Source organism: Danio aesculapii, chromosome 9 (genome assembly GCF_903798145.1).
Source record: "Danio aesculapii chromosome 9, fDanAes4.1, whole genome shotgun sequence".
Lineage (NCBI taxonomy): Eukaryota > Metazoa > Chordata > Actinopteri > Cypriniformes > Danionidae > Danio > Danio aesculapii.
In genome coordinates, this window is record NC_079443.1 from 57,503,083 (window position 1) to 57,525,319 (window position 22,237).

The 22,237-nt window shown below is 36.6% G+C and overlaps 1 protein-coding gene across 1 annotated transcript in view; it reads left to right on the plus strand.

Moving 5' to 3' along the window:
* xirp2b (xin actin binding repeat containing 2b) overlaps positions 1–22,237 on the plus strand; it is an 84,692-nt gene that overhangs the window by 20,815 nt on the left and 41,640 nt on the right. The window contains exons 2-3 of the mRNA XM_056466098.1: positions 6,696–6,826; positions 16,177–16,305. Coding sequence (XP_056322073.1) covers positions 6,770–6,826; positions 16,177–16,305 — 186 coding nt within the window. The 5' untranslated portion in view covers positions 6,696–6,769. The remainder of the gene's footprint in view (positions 1–6,695; positions 6,827–16,176; positions 16,306–22,237) is intronic.

Sequence of the window (22,237 nt, forward strand, 5' to 3'; positions counted from 1 at the left end):
ATTTCTTGCATTCTGGTTTATTAAAAATTGTACTCTATTTTTACATATTTGATGCTGCCTGAATATGCACAGAAGAAAGAATGAGCACCGTATGTATACTGTAGTAGGAAGCGTGCTCGATTTCAATGCAGTATTGTTTAAAAAAGCAGTGAAATGTTTGAACAAGTGCTGCAGAGCTGCATTAGCGATTCTGTTTGTCAGAAACATGTTCAATCACATTTGACAGGCCATTATACACCTCCGTCAGTTTACATCTGGATAGTTGTTCACCCACATTAGTGATGTGTTTCTCTTTTCGTTTGCACATCAGTATAAATGCGCAGTAACACAGAGGGTGGGATTAGATGCTCGGTTCTGACGTGTAAACCATTCGGGATCCAACAGCTCATTACTTTAATGAGGTTTTACAGCAGCCGGAGAGACACATTTTCATATTCGACAGTGTTTAATTGGGTTACCGATGTTGGAATTGATCTCACTGATGCTTTGGGATGGAGGAGAAACTGTTTTTGTTGTCTGTTGCGATAATTATTTTCCGATATATGGACCTTGACTATCAGTCCATATCTAAAAAACATAATAAATCACAAAATACACACACACACACACACACACACACAAAAAAAATACAATCATAAATATTCACACAATGCTTCCAATACCAGGAGTGGTTCTTATTATCAACAATGACTATAAAATACACAAGACATGTCACCTGTATAGTTTTGAATAGGGAAAATTCATATGGCGAATGAATCCCTACCTACTAGTACGGGAGCCAGTCATCGATCGCTTTAGACTGACGTTTCTCCGAGGGAGAAGCTCAGACCAGATGTGGGCTTTTACTACAGTTTTTGTGGTCAACAAACACACTGGAATCTCAGCGAATATTTGCTTCACAGATATAAGAAATAAATCCACTTAAAGCTTGAAATCTCTACTTTTAAATGAACCACACTACACTACCGTTTTGGTTTTGCAATCTGTATGAAACGACCATGAGGTACAGTCTGTCCTGTCAAACGCACATCACCGGAATACCTTATTAGCAACCACCAAAAACACCCTAACCATCAATTAGTAATCACCCAAAACTGCCTAGCAACCACCCCAAATATACACTAACAAACACTACAAAATCTAGTTAGCAACCCCTCAGAACACCTTAGAAACCAACTGAAACATGCTAGTAAGCAGTTAAAGTCCCAATGAAGCAGAAGCTGTGATCGTTATTTTTTTTTTTTGTAATGTGTCGCAGTTCTTAGAGAAACTGAATATATGAAATGAGAAAACAGTGGGCGTGGCTTATTGTTTTTTATACCGCAAGCTGAATGGATGTAGTAAAGTAGGCATTTCATTCAGAAAGATTGGAAAATGGGTTTTGGAAGAGTTAGTACAACCGAACAGACACGTCCTGCTCACCATTTCTGTTTGTTGTCAAAACTGACAGTTGAACCAGCATGGTTAAGCATGTTAGCCACACCCAATACCTTAAAATCATGTATATCTGACAATTGAACTTAAAATACATTTTCTTAATGACATGCACAGATGAATTATTCACCACAAAACTAGCAATGTGAGCTAACAATATCATATGGTTAGTTTTGATCTCTTGGGGACTTTAACATCCATTCAGTTATTAGCCGTTTAGCTAGCTCTCTGCAACTCTCACATGGTCGCCCACTGAAGTGAAGCAGGGCTGCGCCTGTTCAATACCTGGATGGGAAAGCTAGGTTGCTGCCGGAAGTGGTGTTAGTGAGGCCAGCAGGGGGCACTCAACCTGTGGTCTGTGTGGGTTCTAACCCCCCAGTATATTGATGGGGACTCTATACTGCTCAGTGAGCACAGTCTTTCAGATGAGACGTTAAACTGAGGTCCTGACACTTTCTGGTCATTAAAAATCCCAGGATGTTCTTTGAAAAAGGGTACAGATTTAACCCATAGACTGTAAAATATATGGACGTAGTATCCGTGACGTCACCCATAGGTTTCTGAAGAGCGCAAAAGAGGCTACAAGTAGGCGTGGCCAACCGTCGCCATTTTGTTCACGTCATTGCACCCACGGCGGGATACCAAACAAGGGCAAAGAGGCGGAGAGTGAGCGGAGCTACAGACACCTGCTGGCACTTTGCTTAGACCTGGCAGACAGACTTTACTTTGGGAGAAACGCTTGATACTTCATTACCTGTGACTCGTTTGTGTTCTGACCACATGTGCTTGGCTGTACACTATATCAATAAAGTGTTTAGACTTTTAAAAACACTGTAGTAATACGTTTAGCCACTAAACATTGTTCTTATGACGTTTTTCAACAGGAGGAAAACGCAAATTACTTCTAAACACCTCAATTATAGCCTGTGTTAGTAAATGCAAGACTATTGATGAACTCCAGCATAACACTGTATGATAATGCTTCAGATGACCGTTCTAGAGCCTACAGCTAATCAATCTGTCAGATTCTGGAGTGTATTACAGGTCTAAAGAAAAATATTAATGATAAATGATCTTAAATAAAACACACACATTAATAGAGATGGTATATAAGTATATAACTTTACTCACATGGGAAACGGAGGCCACATGAATGGTTTGTGCGCACAATTAAGTGCACACAGCATCCCATATCATCTGATAATTGTAAGAAATAAGTCCAAAAGGCAGCTGACTGTGTAAAGCCACATAAAACAACACAAAAATACGATGAATATGCCGAGATCAGTGGCTAATCTGCCAGATTCAGCTGAGGTGAAGTGACGGCTACCAGCGAGACCTAGCTGTCACTCAAGTGGCCACACCCTTAATTATGCAAACTTAATATAACCTAATATAAAGGAAATGGATGAGTTATAAAAAATTCACCCCCCTCACAGTTGTCATGGAGGGTAATAATAGCTATATGAACCAAAATCGTTCTTTGTACCAGGCTGTAAACACCTTTTTTTTCTGCTGTAAAGTTGTCCATTCTAACAGTGGGCTCAATTGCAATTTGCTCTATTATGGAGCCAGGACTAGCGGAATTTTGATGAATTGCAGTTTCAGTTACTTCCGTATTGGCTTCCCGAGGGAGAGCAGGAGGTTGCCGCTTGATTTAACCCCGGCATCCAGGCCAAATTCGCCCACTGGTCTGTGCCCATCATGGCCTCCTAACTATCCTCATGTCATAATTGACCTCATCACTCTTTCTCCTCTCTACCAATCAGCTGGTGTGCAGTCTGGCGCAATATGGCTGCCGTCGTGTCATCCAGGTGGATGCTGTACACTGGTGGTGAATGAGAGATTCCTCCAATGTGTAAAGCGCTTTGAGTGTCTAGAAACGTGCTATATAAATGTGAGGAATTATTATTATTATTATTATAAAATGTTCTTATAACAATTAAGTCAAATAATTACATATTTTGGGGGGGGGGTTAAGATATTAAAATGGTCTTAAAATAACATAAATTTAGCTTATGTCAACTTTTTCTAGGACAGAATCAGGCTGCAGATTAACCTAATTAACCTAAAAAGGCTGTTAAAGGATGTCAAAACTAGATTTTTGGAGAGTTGTTAAAACAGTTTGTACAGATCTATTTATGAAATAAAAACACCAACAATAATAGTACTAAAAATAATATAAATATTAATTTCACCCCACCATAATGGTCTGAAAAAGGCACATCAAGCCCACTGATAGACCAGTAAATGTTCAAAAGACACTTTTTCTTGTAAATTAAGTGTTCATATTTACATATGTCTTAAATGGAAGGTCAAAATAGTGTGTATTTTAATAGACACTTATCCCCGCACATGGAATTAAGCAGTAAGGGTGATCTTTTTTTTTGGCAAAGTTCATCATCATTCGTTTTCCTTCAGCTTAGTCCCCTTATTCATCATGGGTCACCACAGCAGAATGAACTGCCAACTATTCCAGCGGATGCCATTCCAGCCACAACCCAGTACTGGGAAACACCCATACACTCACTCACACACATTATACACTGCAGCCAGTTCAGTTTATTCAATTCACCTGTACCGCATGTCTTTGGACTGTGGAGGAAACTGGAGCACCCAGAGGAAACCCACACCAGCACCGGGAGAACATGCAAACTCCACACAAATGCCAAGTGGCCCACCCGGGACTTGAACCAGTGACCTTCTTGCTGTTATGCGACAGTGCTAACCACTGAGCCACCATGCCGCTCTGAATGTCAATCATTTTATATTTGTTAAAACATGATAAAAAGTAAAAGTGTTACTGTATGTCAGAAGCCACAACACTGAAATTAAAATTGATAAATAAATGAGATGTAATTAAATGTATGAATTTGACTCCCAGAGGTATGCACATGTGGCCTATTACGCAAACTACTGAACAAAAAATAGCCGACCAGCAGATAGTGTTTAATTTGAACGCTGGACAAAATATAGCACAACAAAAAATAGTTATCGTGACATGCCTGGCCTTCAGTCATGAAAGTTCCTCCACCACTTCGCAACTTCTCCCAGTAAGGTCTCACCTCCGGCTATGTTTAGGCTTGTTAGAAATACAGCATGACTTCATCCTAGAACGAAGCTAGTCTGAGGTGTCTGCCTGCTGAGACGCCATTGATGGATAGTCTGTTGTCTTAGCTAGAATTGCAATCTGTGTATCTATGCAAAGTCTTCTATGACCATCCTGTTGACCTTTGTGAACATGACATGATATTAAATCCATATCTGTTTTGCATCCCAGAATATGAACTCCTTGTACGGTGTGCTCGGCTGAATGCTGAATAGGATTCGTGATTGTTCAATTTAGCCTGGCTGCCGAGTGCAGAATGTTGTGTCATTTTATTGTCGAGTCATTAGCGAACTGTCATTTGTTGTGGATAAAGCGATTCATCTCCTTTTTTAATGAGCAACGCAATTAAAGTCTTAATGAAGCCACTGTATGACTCCCAGATTGCTGTAATCAGTCTTTATTGAAGTTTTCAGAGTCGCGTTACACCTAAAAACCTGCTGCATCAATCTGAGGGTTGTTTTTACAAAGCGAGGACGTATAAATCTGCGGGTGAAACATCTGACAGCTTCAGAAAGCAACACAGTTGTGCAAATTTACATTCATAAAAGATTAAATCAGAGAACAATCCTTTGGCTCTTTTTCAATACTCCCCCGTAGTTAATCTTGCTTGTGTGGACTAATGAACTGGGTGTAATTTAGTAGCGTTTGCCAAGTCAGGCATCACTATTAGTGTTGTTCATATTTACGGTTAGTGGTTTGAACAAACACTTAACACAAAGACGTAAACTCTGGCATGCAATTCATCTTTTGCCGTTTGTGCTATAGACATGAATCATTTCTCAAACAAGTCAGAGAGGTGTACTGTTGCTTTTCTGTCTCAGGCTTTGAGCTGGATTTGCAAGTTAAATCCCTAAACAACCACTCAGCAATTACCTGTATTTATCTAGTACTTCTTTAGCTATTACCAAGGAAATCTTACCAGAATCTTCCTAGAACCCATAGAGAATGCTCTATCATTATTAAAGATATCATGTGAGTGCAGCATACCGGAAACACGTTGGAAAGTTTAAGCTTGTCGAACTCTGACTTGTGAAATTGCATCACGTGATTGTGTGGGACCAAAACAAGGTCAAAGCATGACCTTTCAGCACAGAAATTTAAAATATGGAGCAATCGCTCACTTTTTAATGTCTAGTCATCTTGTTTGAAGACTGAAAAGACAGAATTGCGCATGCTCAAACTCTAGTGTGACCGTGGCTTAAAATGCTGTGTTAACATAGAACGTTTATATCAAGCAGTGTGAAATCCTGTAACCTGATCTTTAGCAGTCTGGATTTGTTCGGTTTGTAATTCATCTTTTGCCATTTGTGCTATAGACATGAATCATTTCTCAAACAAGTCAGAGAGGTGTACTGTTGCTTTTCTGTCTCAGGCTTTGAGCTGGATTTGCAAGTTAAATCCCTAAACAACCACTCAGCAATTGCCTGTATTTATCTAGTACTTCTTTAGCTATTACCAAGGAACTCTTACCAGAATCTTCCTAGAACCCATAGAGAATGCTCTATCATTATTAAAGATATCATGTGAGTGCAGCATACCGGAAACACGTTGGAAAGTTTAAGCTTGTCGAACTCTGACTTGTGAAATTGCATCACGTGATTGTGCGAGACCAAAAGAAGATCAAAACGTGACCTTTCAGCACTGAAATTTAAAATATGGAGCAATCGCTCACTTTTTAATGTCTAGTCATCTTGTTTGAAGACTGAAAAGACAGAATTGTGCATGCTCAAACTCGTGTGACCGTGGCTTAAATTGCTGTGTTAACATAGAACGTTTATATCAAGCAGTGTGAAATCCTGTAACCTGATCTTTAGCAGTCTGGATTTGTTCGGTTTGTCGACCTGAAACTTACCATGCAACCCAGAGTTTGTTAAACCTGTTTTATTAAATAGTCCTCTGACTTTAGCAACTTCCAAAAACACCCTTGAAACCAGTTAAAATAAAACATAAAGCAGTTAACAACCACCTCGAGCACCACAGCAAACTCTCAGCCACCTCCTAAGATTGTCTGGACTGTTGCCCCGAAGACCATATCAACATTTAACAGCCCCATTTTGGCTTCTTTTTTTTTGTATGAGCTTTCATCATACTTTTGTCTTCAGAAAATATGAGTCTAATTTGTTCATTGTCTTTTGATTTATTTGCACTGCAGGCAGCATTGCAGCATCCAGAACAGGTGCGCTCGACGAAAGCGCTCTCTCCGAACCCGTCCCGCTGAAGAACCGCATGGCTGTATACCAGGCAGCGGCTGCCAAACAGGACAGAACAGGCTTCTCCAGCGCGGTACGCCACACACACACATTGGTATTGGTGGTTTACAGGGACTCTCCATAGGCATAATGCATTTTATACAGTAAAAAACACATATTATATAGCCCTACCCCTAAACCAAACCCACTCAGGAAACTTGTGGCAAAATGTATATGTCAAAAGAGCCTGTTAAGTATGATTTTTAAGCATTTTGAGTTACAAGGACACAAGGCATGTCTTCATAAACAACTGTCATACAGGACAAGAGTACAACTATGTTCTTTCCATGTCATTATACAATAAACTCTCCTTATAAATCACCAAAATCCAACACACACACACACACACACACACACACGCACACATACAGATGAAATCATATCCAGTCTTAGGAGACTCTTTTAAGATGTAAATGTAAGTTGTAAATAGCAATCTGTCTCTGATGACCACTTGTGAAGGAATTGCTCAAGATGGATGTTAATTCGATGTGTAAACAGGGCTTAAATGGTCCTCCTCCATCACTGTAAGCCATCCGTCATATTAAGACAGCCTTAAAGGGCTCCTATTATGTTTTTTGCTCTGTGAATGCTGTTGTTTGAGCATGAAAAGTAGAGTTTCCTTTCAGGAATGAACACATCACTCTTTTCTATGTTAATTTGACCTTTCGCTTTGATTTTGATTGCAACTTAATTGCACGAATACCTAATTCCATGTTTGGTGTGAACCCAGCATAATGTGTTTGCACAGCACAACATTATTTGAATAAATAATAATGTGTTCTGCGTTATGTTCTATTGCTATTTCAAATATGTCACCCAAAACCATTTCTGTTGGTCTCATTGACTCATTGTCCACACTAACCCCACCCTTAGCCCCTGAACCAAGCGGTTCTTACTTATAACACTGTTTAGTTCTACTTAAAGAAACACTTTTCCTGTTTCAGTGCTGGTGCTTTGGGTGTTGAAAGCACAAGAACTGATTTGGAACTAGGCTCTAGCTCTGGACCAGCACTAGAACTGTCAGTAACCATGACTTTTATCTCGTGCCACCTCTAAATGATACACATGTGATTCCCATTGTGCTTTAAGTCCGTGTACACTATAAACAATAAGTTCTATTTAATACTTTGGCCCCATTTACACTGTCAGGTCTTGATGTCTAATTCTGATTTGTTGCCTATATTTGATTTTTCTTGCCTGTGCGTTTACACGTTCTTTTAATTGTGACCCATATCCTATTCATGTGTTTACACTTGCTATACAATTAACGACGTCGCGCATGCGTAATTACTTCAGAAGAGCAGCACGATCTGACGATCATTATCCGGAGGATGATAATGTGTAGAACAGCCATAAAAGAGGTTGGTGTCGTGATCTCATTCCTTTCGAGTGCGCAGGCGCATCAGCCCGGGCAACTTAAAAAATGCAGATTTTTTTTTATTCAAACATTTAGAAAAAAACTAATGAGACGGTTGTTGTTTATCTTTATTGGTGGTTCCAAATATATAATGCAATCATAACCATTTTGGAGAGTTTGATGTTACAAAAGATGGCTGCCTAGTGAAATAGCTTGCCTTAAAGCAGGGGTCACCAATCTCGGTCCTGGAGGGCCGGTGTCCCTCCAGGGTTTAGCTCCAACTTGCCTCAAAACACCTGCCTGGGTGTTTGAAGTATACCTAGTAAGACCTTGATTAGCTGGTTCAGGTGTGTTTGATTAGAGTTGGAGCTAAAATCTGCAGGACACCGGCCCTCCAGGAACAAGTTTGGTGACCCCTGCCTTAAAGGTTCAAGACACCCTGGAGTACTTTTTATGAGATTTGTGTGTGTTGAGCATCATTGTAGCTCCTGTCAGCTTTAATTGTGGGGAAAACTGGATAATTTTGAGCTTTTGTCCACTAATTTCATCTTCCGAGTTTAAAATTATTTTTAGGGTGGGATCAAAATCAGTGACATAGTGTGAATCTGCTAGTGGAGTGATGATGCGTCGGTTTCTCGGTAACATTCATAGCAGAGTTTTCATATTGTATGTGAACACCCTACTTCTTAATTATTCATGAGAGCACATGCTTTCCGAAGGTGAGGGAGACCTGCAAAGCTATGAGACCCAATGACTGGGTGAGACCGCGTCTGCTCATGGCAAGGGTCATATGTGTTTGTTTCCATGATCTACAGGCTTTGTTGCATGTTTTTCCCTGCAGTGCTGTCAAGGTCGATACAGAAAAGTTGTTGGTTTGTAGTAAGCAGTTTTGTCAGGAGAGCTGTACGAGAAATGGAGAATGGCAGACTTTGTCTTTTATCAGTTGAGTTCGTTACCATTCAGACACATCTTCTATCTGTGCTGCTGTGCTTGCCTAGGTTTAATGGTTTGCCGACAGGGTTAATGGTTGGAATAGACAGGGAAAGAGACCTGCTGCACTGCTATCCACTGTGTCTGCATTCAGACCCAGGGGTTGAGGAGGAGAGAAGTCTTCCTCATTTATAGTGTTTATATAAACACGATTTTGTTTATGATGATAGAACTAATTGTGGTTATGTTTATATGAAATTATGAATAACAAATTTAGCAGGACATTAAATTACTGTTTATTTCTTTGCATGCTAAGTTTGTAAACTATAAGATCATGGGTCTCCTCATGGTTTGGGCTTCCCTCTTTTTCCTCTGCTCTGCCGGCCACACCCACTCCTCCCTCAGCTTGCAGCGCTCCACACCCATCTTGGAGCATTTTTTAAAAAAAATCTGAGGTAGACTTGAACCAAAAGAGGGGGGTTTCATGGGCCTTTAAAGAGACTTTGATGGAAGCCAAATGAATGAAGGCATCTGTGTACTAAACATGGCAATAACTATGACATCATAAACAATCTGTAAGGTATTTGAGCTGAGTTTTCAAAGCCACATTCTGGGCACACCTGAGACTCCTATTACATCTTGTAAAAAGGCATAACAGGACCCCCGTTGGGATCTTGTTGAGAAGTCTAACGCTATTTACTCAGCGGTTCCCATCCAGCTGTCTGAGTGCCATTAGATTGATCAGCCAATATGATTTCAATGAGGCAAATGAGGCACTTGTGCGGCATGCTAAACTTGTTATGTCAGCGTCTCATTAGAGCAAACGATCAAAGCTGATAAATTCTGACTGTTCTGCGTTTAAACACTGTGTGAGGACCGAGCGCTCAGTGTCAAACCCATGTATAATTTCAAACTCATTGATTTGTACAATAATTGCTGCCTTAATACATCAAATCACAAAAGAAAGCAGCGTGTGTTTGATTTCGCGTGGCAGTTTTACAGACAGAACGATTGACAGACAAACACAGTGGCGACGACAAGAGAGAGAGACTGAATTTGAGAAGAAGTGGACTTTAGAATATTCCATTACTGTATGTAGAAACATTCAGTCAACATTCAGAAGCACCAGTAGTTCTGAGGGGAAAAAATCTCCTGTTACTTAGAAACAGAATTTGGCTACTTTAAAAGTGGCCTTGACTCACAAGGTGTCCCTGCTGAGACCAGACATGAAAAAACACAGTGACCAGTATTACACTGAGGAAAAATACATATACTCTCACATCAGTGTTTGAGTTTTGATTCAATCATTAGTTCAATTTTTTGTTTTGTTTTTACCAAACAATATAGCTCAATAAGAATGATTTTTTGAAGTTTAAGATTATTTATTTATTTATTTATTTATTTATTTATTTATTTATCTATTTCAGAATGTTAGCATGACAAAGCAAAAATGACAGTACACATATTTAAAGAACAAAGAAAAATTATATATATATATATATATATATATATATATATATATATATATATATATATATATATATATATATATATATATATATATATATATATATAATATATATATATATATAATATATATATATATATATAATATATATATATAAGTCAGAATTATTGCCCTCCTGAATTATTAGCCCCCCTGTTTTAGCCCCCCCGTCAAGAAAATAGTTTTCAACACATTTATAAACATATAGTTTTAATAACTCATTTCTAATAACTAAAGTATTTTATAATAAAGTATTTTATAATAAATAATATTTGACTAGATATTTTTTTCAAGAGACCAGTATTCCGCTTAAATGACATTTAAAGGCAGGTTAGTGTAATTAGGCAAGTTATTGTATAATGATGGTTTGTTCTGTAGACTATCGAAAAAATATTGCTTAAGGGGCTAATAATTTTGACCTTAAAATGGCTTCTAAAAAGTAAACACTGTTTTTATTCTAGCCGAAATAAAGCAAATAAGACTTTCTCCAGAAGAAATAATATTATCAGACATTTGTGAAATATTTAAAAAAGATAAAAAAAATCAAAGGGGTATAATAATTCTGACTTCAATTGTACTTTTACAGTACATCAGTGTTTGTTTGCTAAATATGAATGATTTTTTAAGCAAAATTTATATAAGGATGAATTAAAATTATGACATTTAAAAATGTACAGAATATTTATATTTTAATTATAAAGTTCTTTTGTACCTATTATGCACTTTTTTATTTTTATGCTGAACACAATGTCAAAATTACAATATAGTACAACGAAATATATTTAATTTGAGTGAGAAAATATAGCGAGGTTTATCTACAGTAATATATCAAATAAAATAATAGAATAGAATGAAATAGAAGAGGCGACGCAGTGGCGCAGTAGGTAGTGTCGCCTCACAGCAAGAAGGTCGCTGGTTCAAGCCTCGGCTGGGTCAGTTGGCGTTTTTGTGTGGAGTTTGCATGTTCTCCCTGCATTCGCGTGGGTTTCCTCCGGGTGCTCCGGTTTCCCCCACAGTCCAAAGACATGCGGTACAGGTGAATTGGGTTGGCTAAATTGTCTGTAGTGTATGAGTGTGAATGAGTGTGTGTGGATGTTTTCCAGAGATGGGTTGTGGCTGGAAGGGCATCCGCTGCGTAAAAAACATGTGCTGGATAAGTTGGCGGTTCATTTCGCTGTGGCAACCCCAGATTAATAAAGGGACTGAGCCGAAATGAAAATGAATGAATGAAATAGAAGAGAATTAAATTGTTTTATTATTATCGGTTTAAATGGTAAAAAAATAATAATACTTTTAAGGATAAATTAAATTGATCATGACATTAAAGCCATTATAATTTTACAAAACATTTTATTATAATTACAACTGGTTATTTTGTACTTTTTATTCATTATTGTTCAATAATATGAATTTAATAATAATAATAATAATAATAATAATAATAACAACAACAACAACAATAATAATAATATTAATAATAATAATAATAATTATTATTATTTATTTTTTATAAAATGGCTTATAATTATTATTAATAATAATAATATTATTATTATTATTATTATTATTATTATTATTATTATTATTATTATTATTATTATTATTATTATTATTTATTTTTAATGGCTTATAATAATTATTATTAATAATATTATTGTTATTATTATTATTATATAATGGCTTATAATAATAATAATAATAATATTAACAATATTCATTATTATTATTATTATTATTAATATTATTAATATTATTATTTTTATTATAACAACAACAACAACAACAACAACAACAACAACAATAATAATAATAATAATAATATTTTTAATAATAATAATAATTTTTATTTTTATAATTAAAATAACAACAACAACAACCATAATAATAATAATATTAATAATAATAGTAATAATAATAATAAAAATAATAACAATAATAATAGTAATAATTTTTCTATTATTATTATTATCATTGTTGTTGTTATATTTGACATTTAGTGACAAGTTTATTTATAAAAAATGGAAATAAATAAATACACCAATTAATATTTGTTTATTTATTTATTTATTTATTTATTTATTTATTTATTAGTATTTTAGTCTTTTTAATTTATTAGTTGACACAATGTAATCAGTGAGATTACCACTGAGTAAGGCAAACTTAATAAAATGTATTTTTAACTTTTCTGTATATACTTTGCCCTCGACACTGAAAACTGCTGGGTTCAGAGGGGGTCGAGTGGCTCTGCAGACCTCCCAGTCAGATGCTGTGTGTGTATATGCACGTATACATGTGTGTATGTGCGCATGTGTGTGTTATAACATCATTGTTGCGTGTGGCTTTGTCTCAGTGTGAGAGTGAGATGTGATGATGGCTGATCAGTGGGAGTTCAGCACTTCTCCAGAAACCCAATTCCCTTTGGCTTGCTCTTTCTGTTTTTGGCCTGCTGCTAAAAACAGCACTGCACGTCCACTCCATTGGCCATCGGAGGTCAGATCCCTACATGAGGCCTGGGAAAGTGTAAAGAAGTTATTGTTTCAGCTTCAGTGAAAGTGAAATGCACAGGTTGTGTATGTGGCATAAATTCAGCTTATTCCTTAGTATTTAAGAGACTGATAAATGAGGTTATAGAATACTCTACAAGTCAGATCTTTCACATGAACCGTATAAATAAACAATTCAAAAATTGATTTATTACAGTAAAAGCATTTTGAAGTATCTTGCTGTTTTAAAATCACTGTTTAATATACAGTTGAAGTCAGAATTATTAACCCCACCCTTGAATTTATTTATTTTTTAATATTTCCCAAATGATGTTTAACAGAGCAAGGAAATTTTCACAGTATGTCTGATAATATTTTTTCTTCTGGAGAAAGTCTTGTTTGTTTTATTTTGGCTAGAATAAAATAAGTTTTTAATATTTTAAAAAACATTTTAAGATCACAATTATTAGCCCCTTTAAGTTATATTTTTTGATAGTCTACAGAACAAACATGATTATACAATGACTTGCCTAATTACCCTAACCTGCCTAGTTAACCTAATTAACCTAGTTAAGCCTTTAAATGTCACTGTAAGCTGTATAGAAGTGTCTTGAAAAATATCTAGTCAAATATTATTTACTGTCATGATGGCAAAGACAAAATAAATCAGTTATTAGAATTATGAGTTATTTAACTATTATGTTTAGAAATGTGTTGAAGAAATCTGCTCTCTGTTAAACAGAAATTGGGGGGAAAAATAAACAGGGGGGCTAATAATTCTGACTTTAACTGTATAAATATTTTGTAAAATATCATTTATTCCTGTGAATTTTAGCAGTCTTCAGTTTTCATTGAAAAGTCATTCTAGCATGCTGATTTGAACCCAACACAGGTTTATTGTTAAAACGTACCTCCGTATATATTTCTGGAGAGCAAGAATTATGTAGCCAGAGCTACCTATGGCTGTATTTCATCTTTAAAACAAACTCTACGGGCAGTCTGTCAGTCGGTTAGTCAGTCAATTCATCTTTATTTCTAAAGCGTGTTTACAATGTAAACTGTCAAATCAGCTTAACATAGAAGTTCTACTCAATTGAAACGGTGTCAGTTCAGCTTTCAGAGTTGAAGTTCAGTTTAGTTCAGTTCATTGTGGGTTAATTTTCACTGCTGAAAGTCCAAACACTGAAGAGCAAATCCATCGATGCGCAGCTCCACAAGTCCCAAACCAAACAAGCCGGTGGCGACAGTGGCGAGGAACAAAACTTGACGAACCAATTGACCAAATTGGAAAAAAAAAAAAAACTTAAGAGAAACTTGGCTCAGTTGGGCACAACCATTTCTCCTCTGACCAAACTTTTTATGTAGAGCTGCAGTCTAGGTGCTGGAGGCTGGAGAATGCTGAACGTCCATCGTGGAGAAGCTGCAGGTTTGAGTAGGTAACCGGCGGGTGAGCAGGCTGGCCCACGGGATCAATGCGAAGACTTGTCTGTCACTGGGGTGTTTCAGGAATCAGTCTCATACTCTCCACTACTCCATGACTGCCACAACCTCTGCTCAGGATGCAGCCTGGTCCAGGATTATGGATACCTTGGCATAATTTCTTCACAGATTATGAATCATATCAAGGTCGCTGCATATTCTCAGGCCTCGGGAAGAGAATCCCCAGGTTGAAATAGAGAATAAAGAAAATAATTAGAGTAGCTGCTGTTGTGTAGTGTATTTAAACACAAGATGCAATAATGCTATAAATGAAAATAGTAGTTATATAAACAAACACACAAACAAACATGTAATGCAAATGAGTATTTCTAATAAAATGTCAGTCAGTCAACAGCGGCCTCTGGTGGATTTATGTGGGATGAGCAGGTGCGAGAGAAATTTTAGATCTGAAAAAGTGTATACAGCCACCTCTGGATTCGCGAAGACAAAAACTGAAAAAATAAAACGTATCTCCTGTATTTCGTGCTCTCCAGAAATATATATATAGGAGTATGTATCAATACTGAGCCTTGGTTGTTTGAATCTCAAGATATATTCTTATTATTAACATCGTATAAACATATATGTAGACTTTTTAAAATAAATTATATATTTTCATTTAAATTACAGTTTTTATTTATTTATTTATTTATTTATTTATTTATTTATTTATTCTTACAAAATATAATTTAATATAATAGAGATTGGTATGAAGTTTGCTTACAATACAAATGTTGTTCCAGGAATTGTACACTGTAAAGCCCAACAGTCAACTTTATCAAATGAAATTAGTGTAGTTAACTCAAAATTACACACAGAAATGCCAACTGGCCCAGTCGGGACTCGAACCAGTGACCTTCTTGCTGTGAGGCAACAGTGCCGCCCTTTCATTTATTCATATTTACAAATTTAAGTGGATTGAACATAAAACATTTAAGTTGTCACAAAAAAAACTCAAGAATTGTGTTGCTCAATTTCAATAAGTAGTTTGAGCAAACAGCAAAAGTAAGTTTTTGAGTGCGGGTAATCATCTGTACAATAAACTTTTAACACGTTACCATCATATAAATGTTTTCTTACCTGTGTTATTTTGGCAAATTTGACCTTTTGAAACCTATATTTAGATGCACCTTTTTTTTCATTAACTCTGTAGTTGATTTGCAAAATGAATTAAATGAAGCCGTTGCATTAAAAAAGCAGACAGCATGTGCAAATAAACAGCGCTCTCAGCCTGCAGGATTGTGTGGCGACAGCATGGACGGGTTAACAGGATCTCTGAGTAAATGAAAGCTCACAGTATCAGGGCCACAGACGGGACGCCGTGCAAATCAGCCTGTCATGCGAAATCTTAAAATGTGATTTTGGAAAGCCACAGAGATAATGAGATAAAGGCTGGAATCTGTGCTTCTGTGTGTGCGCGCATGCGAGCCACATTGTCTCATGAATATATGAATATTTTTTTTGTTGGACGGTGGATGAAGACGAGTGATCACACTTTTTTCTTGTTGTAATCTCGCAGCTCTTGTAAAAGCGTAAATCTGCTTAGCGTGATTTTTTTTGTCTCTGTGTGTGTGCGTGCGTGCGTGTGTGTATGTGTGTGTGTTTGTGTGTGTTTGTTTGCTCTTCAGGTCATGGAGGAGGCTGAGGTTTGTTCTCTGCCCGGAGGTTTGGCCAGCATCCGCAGACAGTTTGAGACTGAGAGCAGATCTTCAGTTCACACCGTCACCCAGATTCAACACTCACACAGAGCTGTGCAGGTCACTTTTTATTTATTTATTATTATTATCTATTATTTTTTTCAAGGTGAGACACTGCAGGCAGAAGCCATATTGGGATGTAAAAATACAGAATGATAATGAATTTCCTTGGGAGAAATGGGAGGGTTGAGAGTTTTTTTAGGCACCTGTAAATTTTGAGCTTTTTCAATGTAGGGATGTTTAAGTATTTCTTATGCTGCTCTTTATAAAAGTTGAGTCTGCATATATTAATTACAATACATGTTTTTAAACGTGACCTCTTATGCTCCTTTTTTCAAGATGTAAAATAAGATGTACCTAGAGTGTGTGTGTCTAAAGTTTCAGCTCAAATTACCACACAGATCATGTTTTATAACTCTTTGAAACTGACTCTTATCAGACTTTGATCCTAATTGTGCTATATTGGGGACTGTCGCTTTAAATTCAAATGAGATTGAAAATAGGGCGGAGCTACAAATGCTTGTGTGTCAGCATAGTAGCAGATTCAAAAACAAGACTAAGGTCCTATTCTAATGAAGGAGACATTGTCACTGATACGTGGAGCTTTGACTTGTAATGACTTGACTAGTGTATTGAAAAATATCTAGTAAAATAGTATGTTCTGTAATGGCAAAGATCAAAGAAATCAGTAATTAGAAATAAGTTTCTTTTAAAAAAGTTTCTTTTAAAAGTTTCTTTTAAGTAAAAGTATAATGTTTAGAAATGTGTTGTGTGTCACTTTGATTTTGACTCACTGACACGCAGCGTCTGGTGGAAAATTAAATAAATCAATGAATTTTAATACCATACTAAAGTGTCACACATCAGTTTAGTTTCTACCCAGGAGATGTATGGCACACGTGAATTGTGACTGAACAATTTGTTACTAAAAGTATTATGTTTAGAAATGGGTTGAAAAAAAATGAAATCAGTTAAACAGAAATATTGTACATTTTAACAATAATTAAAAAATTTACAGGAGGGTTAATAATTCTGATTTCAGTACAGCGTATATATATATATATATATATATATATATATATATATATATATATATATATATATATATATATATATATATATATATATATATATATATATATACACATATATACAGTTGAAGTCAGAATTATTAGCCCCCCTGTTTATTTTTTCTCCCCAATTTCTGTTTAACGGGGAGAATATTTTCTTCAGCACATTTCCAAACATAATAGTTTTAATAACTCATTTCTAATAACTGATTTATTTTATCTTTGTCATGATGACAGTAAATAATATTTGACTAGATATTTTTCAAGACACTTCTATACAGCTTAAAGTGACATTTAAAGGCTTAACTAGGTTAATTAGGTTAACTATGCAGGTTAGGGTAATGGTTTGTTTTTGTAAACTATCGAAAAAATATACCGTTTAAAGGAGCTAATAATTTTGACCTTAAAGTGGTTTGAAAAAATTTAAAACTGCTTTTATTCTAGCCGAAATAAAACAAATTAAACTTTCTACAGAAGTAAAAACTTTACCAGACATACTGTGAACATGTCCTTGTTCTGTTAAACATCATTTGGGAAATATTTAAAAAAGAAAATAATCCAATTGGAGCTAATAATTCTGACTTCAACTGTATATATAAAAATTAAATGCTAAAATGTGTTTTTAAGGTTTAAGCCTAACAGATTTATATGTAAAAATGACACCGTGTAAAAATGAAACAGTAAATTAGTGTTATTTTACACTAGTATTAACAACACTAATTCAAATAACTTACTCTTACTTACTCCCAGGGCCGTTTATATTGAAGTTGATATTTAGTCGCACCATGTTGGTGTGTCATAACATCTAGTTTTTACGAGGTGTGTCGTTAGCTTAATGCTCAACCCCCAATCTGTAGGACCAGGACGCACACTATGGACAATTTAGCTTACCTGATTCACCTATAGCACATGTCTTTGGACTGTGGGGGAAACTTCATTACTTTGGACTGTGGTATTTTATAATTATTCATTTATTCATTTTCCTTTGGCTTAGTCCCTTTATTCATCAGGGGTCTCCACAGCGGAATGAACCGCCAACTTATCCAGCATATGTTTTACGCAGCGGATTCCTTTCTAGCTGCAACTCTGGGACTGCAACTCTAGCTCTGCCCTGGGAAATATGCATGCACATTTATTCACACACCTACACAACAGACAGTTTAGTTTATCCAATTCACCTATAGCGCATGTAATATGAGGGAAACCGAAGCATCCAGAGGAGTCCCACGCCAACACGGGGAGAACATGCAGACTCCACACAGAAATGCCAACTGACCCAGCTGAGGCTCGAACCATCAAACTTCTTGCTGTGAGGCGACAGCACTACTTACTGCACCATTGTGCCGCCAATTCAAATATAATAAGAATAAATAATTTATTTTAAATGAATTAAATTAACAGGTAAAACCTAATGCTAAATGAATGGGTAAAACCTAAAGTGTAATGGGTAAAACCTAATGCAATATTTTACATGCATTAGCAACAGTTGTTTTTGATCAATAAAAGCATGGAGGCTTTATTGTTGGACACACATTTTAATGGAGAGAATCAAAGTGAAAATGTATTTATTAATAAATTTTTTCATTTATAATTTTTACACAGTTCATGACAACGTGTGTTTTTACATCTCTTTAACTTAATGTAGAAAGTTTATCAGGTTTTAACGTAGTTTTTTAAGTTAAACAAGTTTTAATTTGATGTTTTAAATCAGCTTAATGTAAGATATATAAGTTATATTTAAGTTTTATATTTTTATAATTATATATATATATATATATTTAATATATTACGAAATATTTTACATTGTAGATTTTATGGTGTTTTATAATTATTCATTTATTCATTTTCCTTTGGCTTAGTCCCTTAATTCATCAGGGGTCTCCACAGCGGAATGAACCGCCAACTTATCCAGCATATGTTTTACACAGCGGATTCCTTTCTAGCTGCAACTCATCCCTGGGAAATATCCATGCACATTTATTCACACACCTACACGACTGACAGTTTAGTTTATCCAATTCACCTATAGCGCATGTCATATGGGGGAAACCTGAGCATCCGGAGGAATCCCACGCCAACACGGGGAGAACATGCAAACTCCACACAGAAATGCCAGCTGACCCAGTCGGGACTCAAACCAGCGACCTTCTTGCTGTGAGGTGATAGTGCTAACCACTAAGCCACCGTGCTGCCCTATTTTATAATTAGTTAGAATATGTCATTTGAGCAAAGCATTTTCTGGTGTGTGAGAAGCATCTACATTGTAAATGTCAATGAAATCTGACAGTCACAGTGTATGCTTCTGAATGAATGTCTACAGGATAGAATTAAGTGGTAAAACTGTGCATTTGAGACGCAGTCACTTTGATTTCGACTCACTGACACGAAGCATGTGGTGAAAAAATAAATAAATCAATGGATTTTAATACCATACTAAAGTGTCACACATCATTACACACACATCAGTTTAGTTTCTACCCAGGCGATGTGTGGCACAAGTGAATTGTGACTGAACATAAAGCAGAACACACTCCTCTATTGTTTGACTTTTAGTGCCTTTGTACATTTTAAATCCCAAAACTAATCCTGGAGGTATTTCACATCCGTCTTTTGTTTTCCATTTTAATCTGCAGTTGTAACATTGAGACTTACTGGATGCACAACTAGTTTAAATGCAGTCAAGATTTCTCGGCTGATGTTTTTGTATCAGAAACGAATATAGTGTTTATTATTTATTATATTTAATGTTCATTATGTTTTATAGAATTTACATCGTTTAAATTTTTAATCAAAGGTTAATTTACATCTGATTTTTGACAACCACGCAAGATTTTGTAATTTTTGTTGATTATTTTTTTGTCATTTCAGAAGAATAAAAGTTATAATAGGAATAGTATGAAATATTTTTGTTTTGTTTGATTTTTCATTTCATTAGAGTATGTTTAGGCCCAATCCTAATTCTGTTTTTTTTACCTCTTCCTCTTTCCCTTGGCCCTTGAAACAGAGTGTGAAGGGGAAGGGCCTCAAAATTTGCCCCTAAGAAATGGGACAGCACCTACACCTACAGCACCTGCACACGTCATCATATGTCATCGCCATCTCTTGCTTCATATGAGATTGACGATAGAGCCTGCTGTAGTTATTCCAGTTGTGTTATTTTTTGGTATTTATCTTCAGGAAATCACTGAAGGCATATATCATGTTATCATGATGATCTAATGTGGCAATAAGATCATAACTATACTGTGTATTTACACGGACATTAACATATTACAGACACTGTATAGAGGTCATTCCCAGCCACTAGACATTTCTGACAGGGTATTCGAGAGTCATTGAGTGTCAGAATGTTGTGGGACTGCTGTACAGGAGTTATTATTATGGATTATAGATCGCGAAATTTAGCGGTTTTTATTTTAGCGTTTTTTTTTATAAAAGCACGACGGTAAAACACAAACGCGGTTATGAATGTGTTAAAACGTGTTTGTTTGTTGTAAAAATTTGTGATAATGACAAAAAAAGAATTTGTGGATCTCCTTACTTCCGGGTGCAAATATCCTGCCGTTGTAGCTGGTGTATTCTAGGAAATTTTCTTCCCCCTTGGTTTCGAGTGTGGTCCTGAAAAATCTTTGTTTGAAGGGGTATTTACCCTTTCCCCTTAGCCCTACGCCTTCAAGCTAAAGAAAATTGGTACACCACTACCCCTTCACAGGAATGCGCAAAACGAGGTGTAGGGGGAGGGCTAATGCTGTGTTCACATGAGATGTAGAAGAAGCGTCAAGCACGAGTGATTTACATACTAAGTCAATGCAAACGTGCGAATAGACGTCCTGCGGCGTGATACGTTCAAATCATGCGAAATGCGCGAATGGCATGGCGCGAATTGAGTGTTTCAATCCCGAGAATCGCTCGAGTTAGAAACTCTGAACTTCAGCTGACATTCGCGGCGTGTTAACCTATCAGGAGCTTGCTCTTGTGGGGGTGTGATTGTGACGTAGCGCCTGCTGTTGGTGTCCCGAGAGAAATCCTCCAGCTGACACCGACAACAGTTCATCAAACTGGGCTCGGCTCAGTCGGAAGCACCGCTGAAGGCCTCCATCATCCAGGTTATGTTTCTGGAGTTTATGAGCTCACAGAGCTGGATGCACCTCTGAAAGGATCTAGTGGACTCAGACACAGCCCTAAACGTATCTATGCTGTTTTTTTAGCCTTCATAAAGCGCATAACCACTGTTATTTTCTCAATAAAATCCATGTTAGCCATTTAGTAAGGAAGCTAGAGTCACTGGGCAGTGCCCATCATGCGAATCCGCATCTGTTCTGAAGTGAATTTGACGCACGAATGAAGTGGGGTTTGACGCGCGAATAAAGCGAGTAAGCTCAAATGTTCACGCGGCTATTTACGTGCGAATAGCGCAATTTATCCACGCATTCTGCATCTGGTGTGAACACAGCATAAGGGGTAGAATTGGGATTGAGCCTTAAAGGAGCGATCGCTCGGCTCGTGTCACAGCACCTCAAAACATTAGAAATAAAATGGCTGCACTTGGAACAAAGAGACCATCACTCACGCGAATCACGTCAAAAGACTGTATAAACAGGTCGCACTGCATCTGTATATATTTTAGCTGTTGTGACGCGAGCGCATCGATTGCTCACGCCCTCACACATCAGTTGTAGGCTATGCTGTAGGGTATGCATAATATACGCGAACACACGTGCATTTTCTTCTGCTTGAAAACTCATAAACAAACCCCTGCAATTGGTTCATGAGATTGGCGAATACCAATTGAGTCATTAAATGTGATTATCGGCCGATACCGATCTTTGGCCGATTGATCGGAGCATCAGGAAATATATATTAGCAGGGCCAGACAGAATCTGCAAACATTTTTTGCTACAGTATATCTTGTACAAAATCTG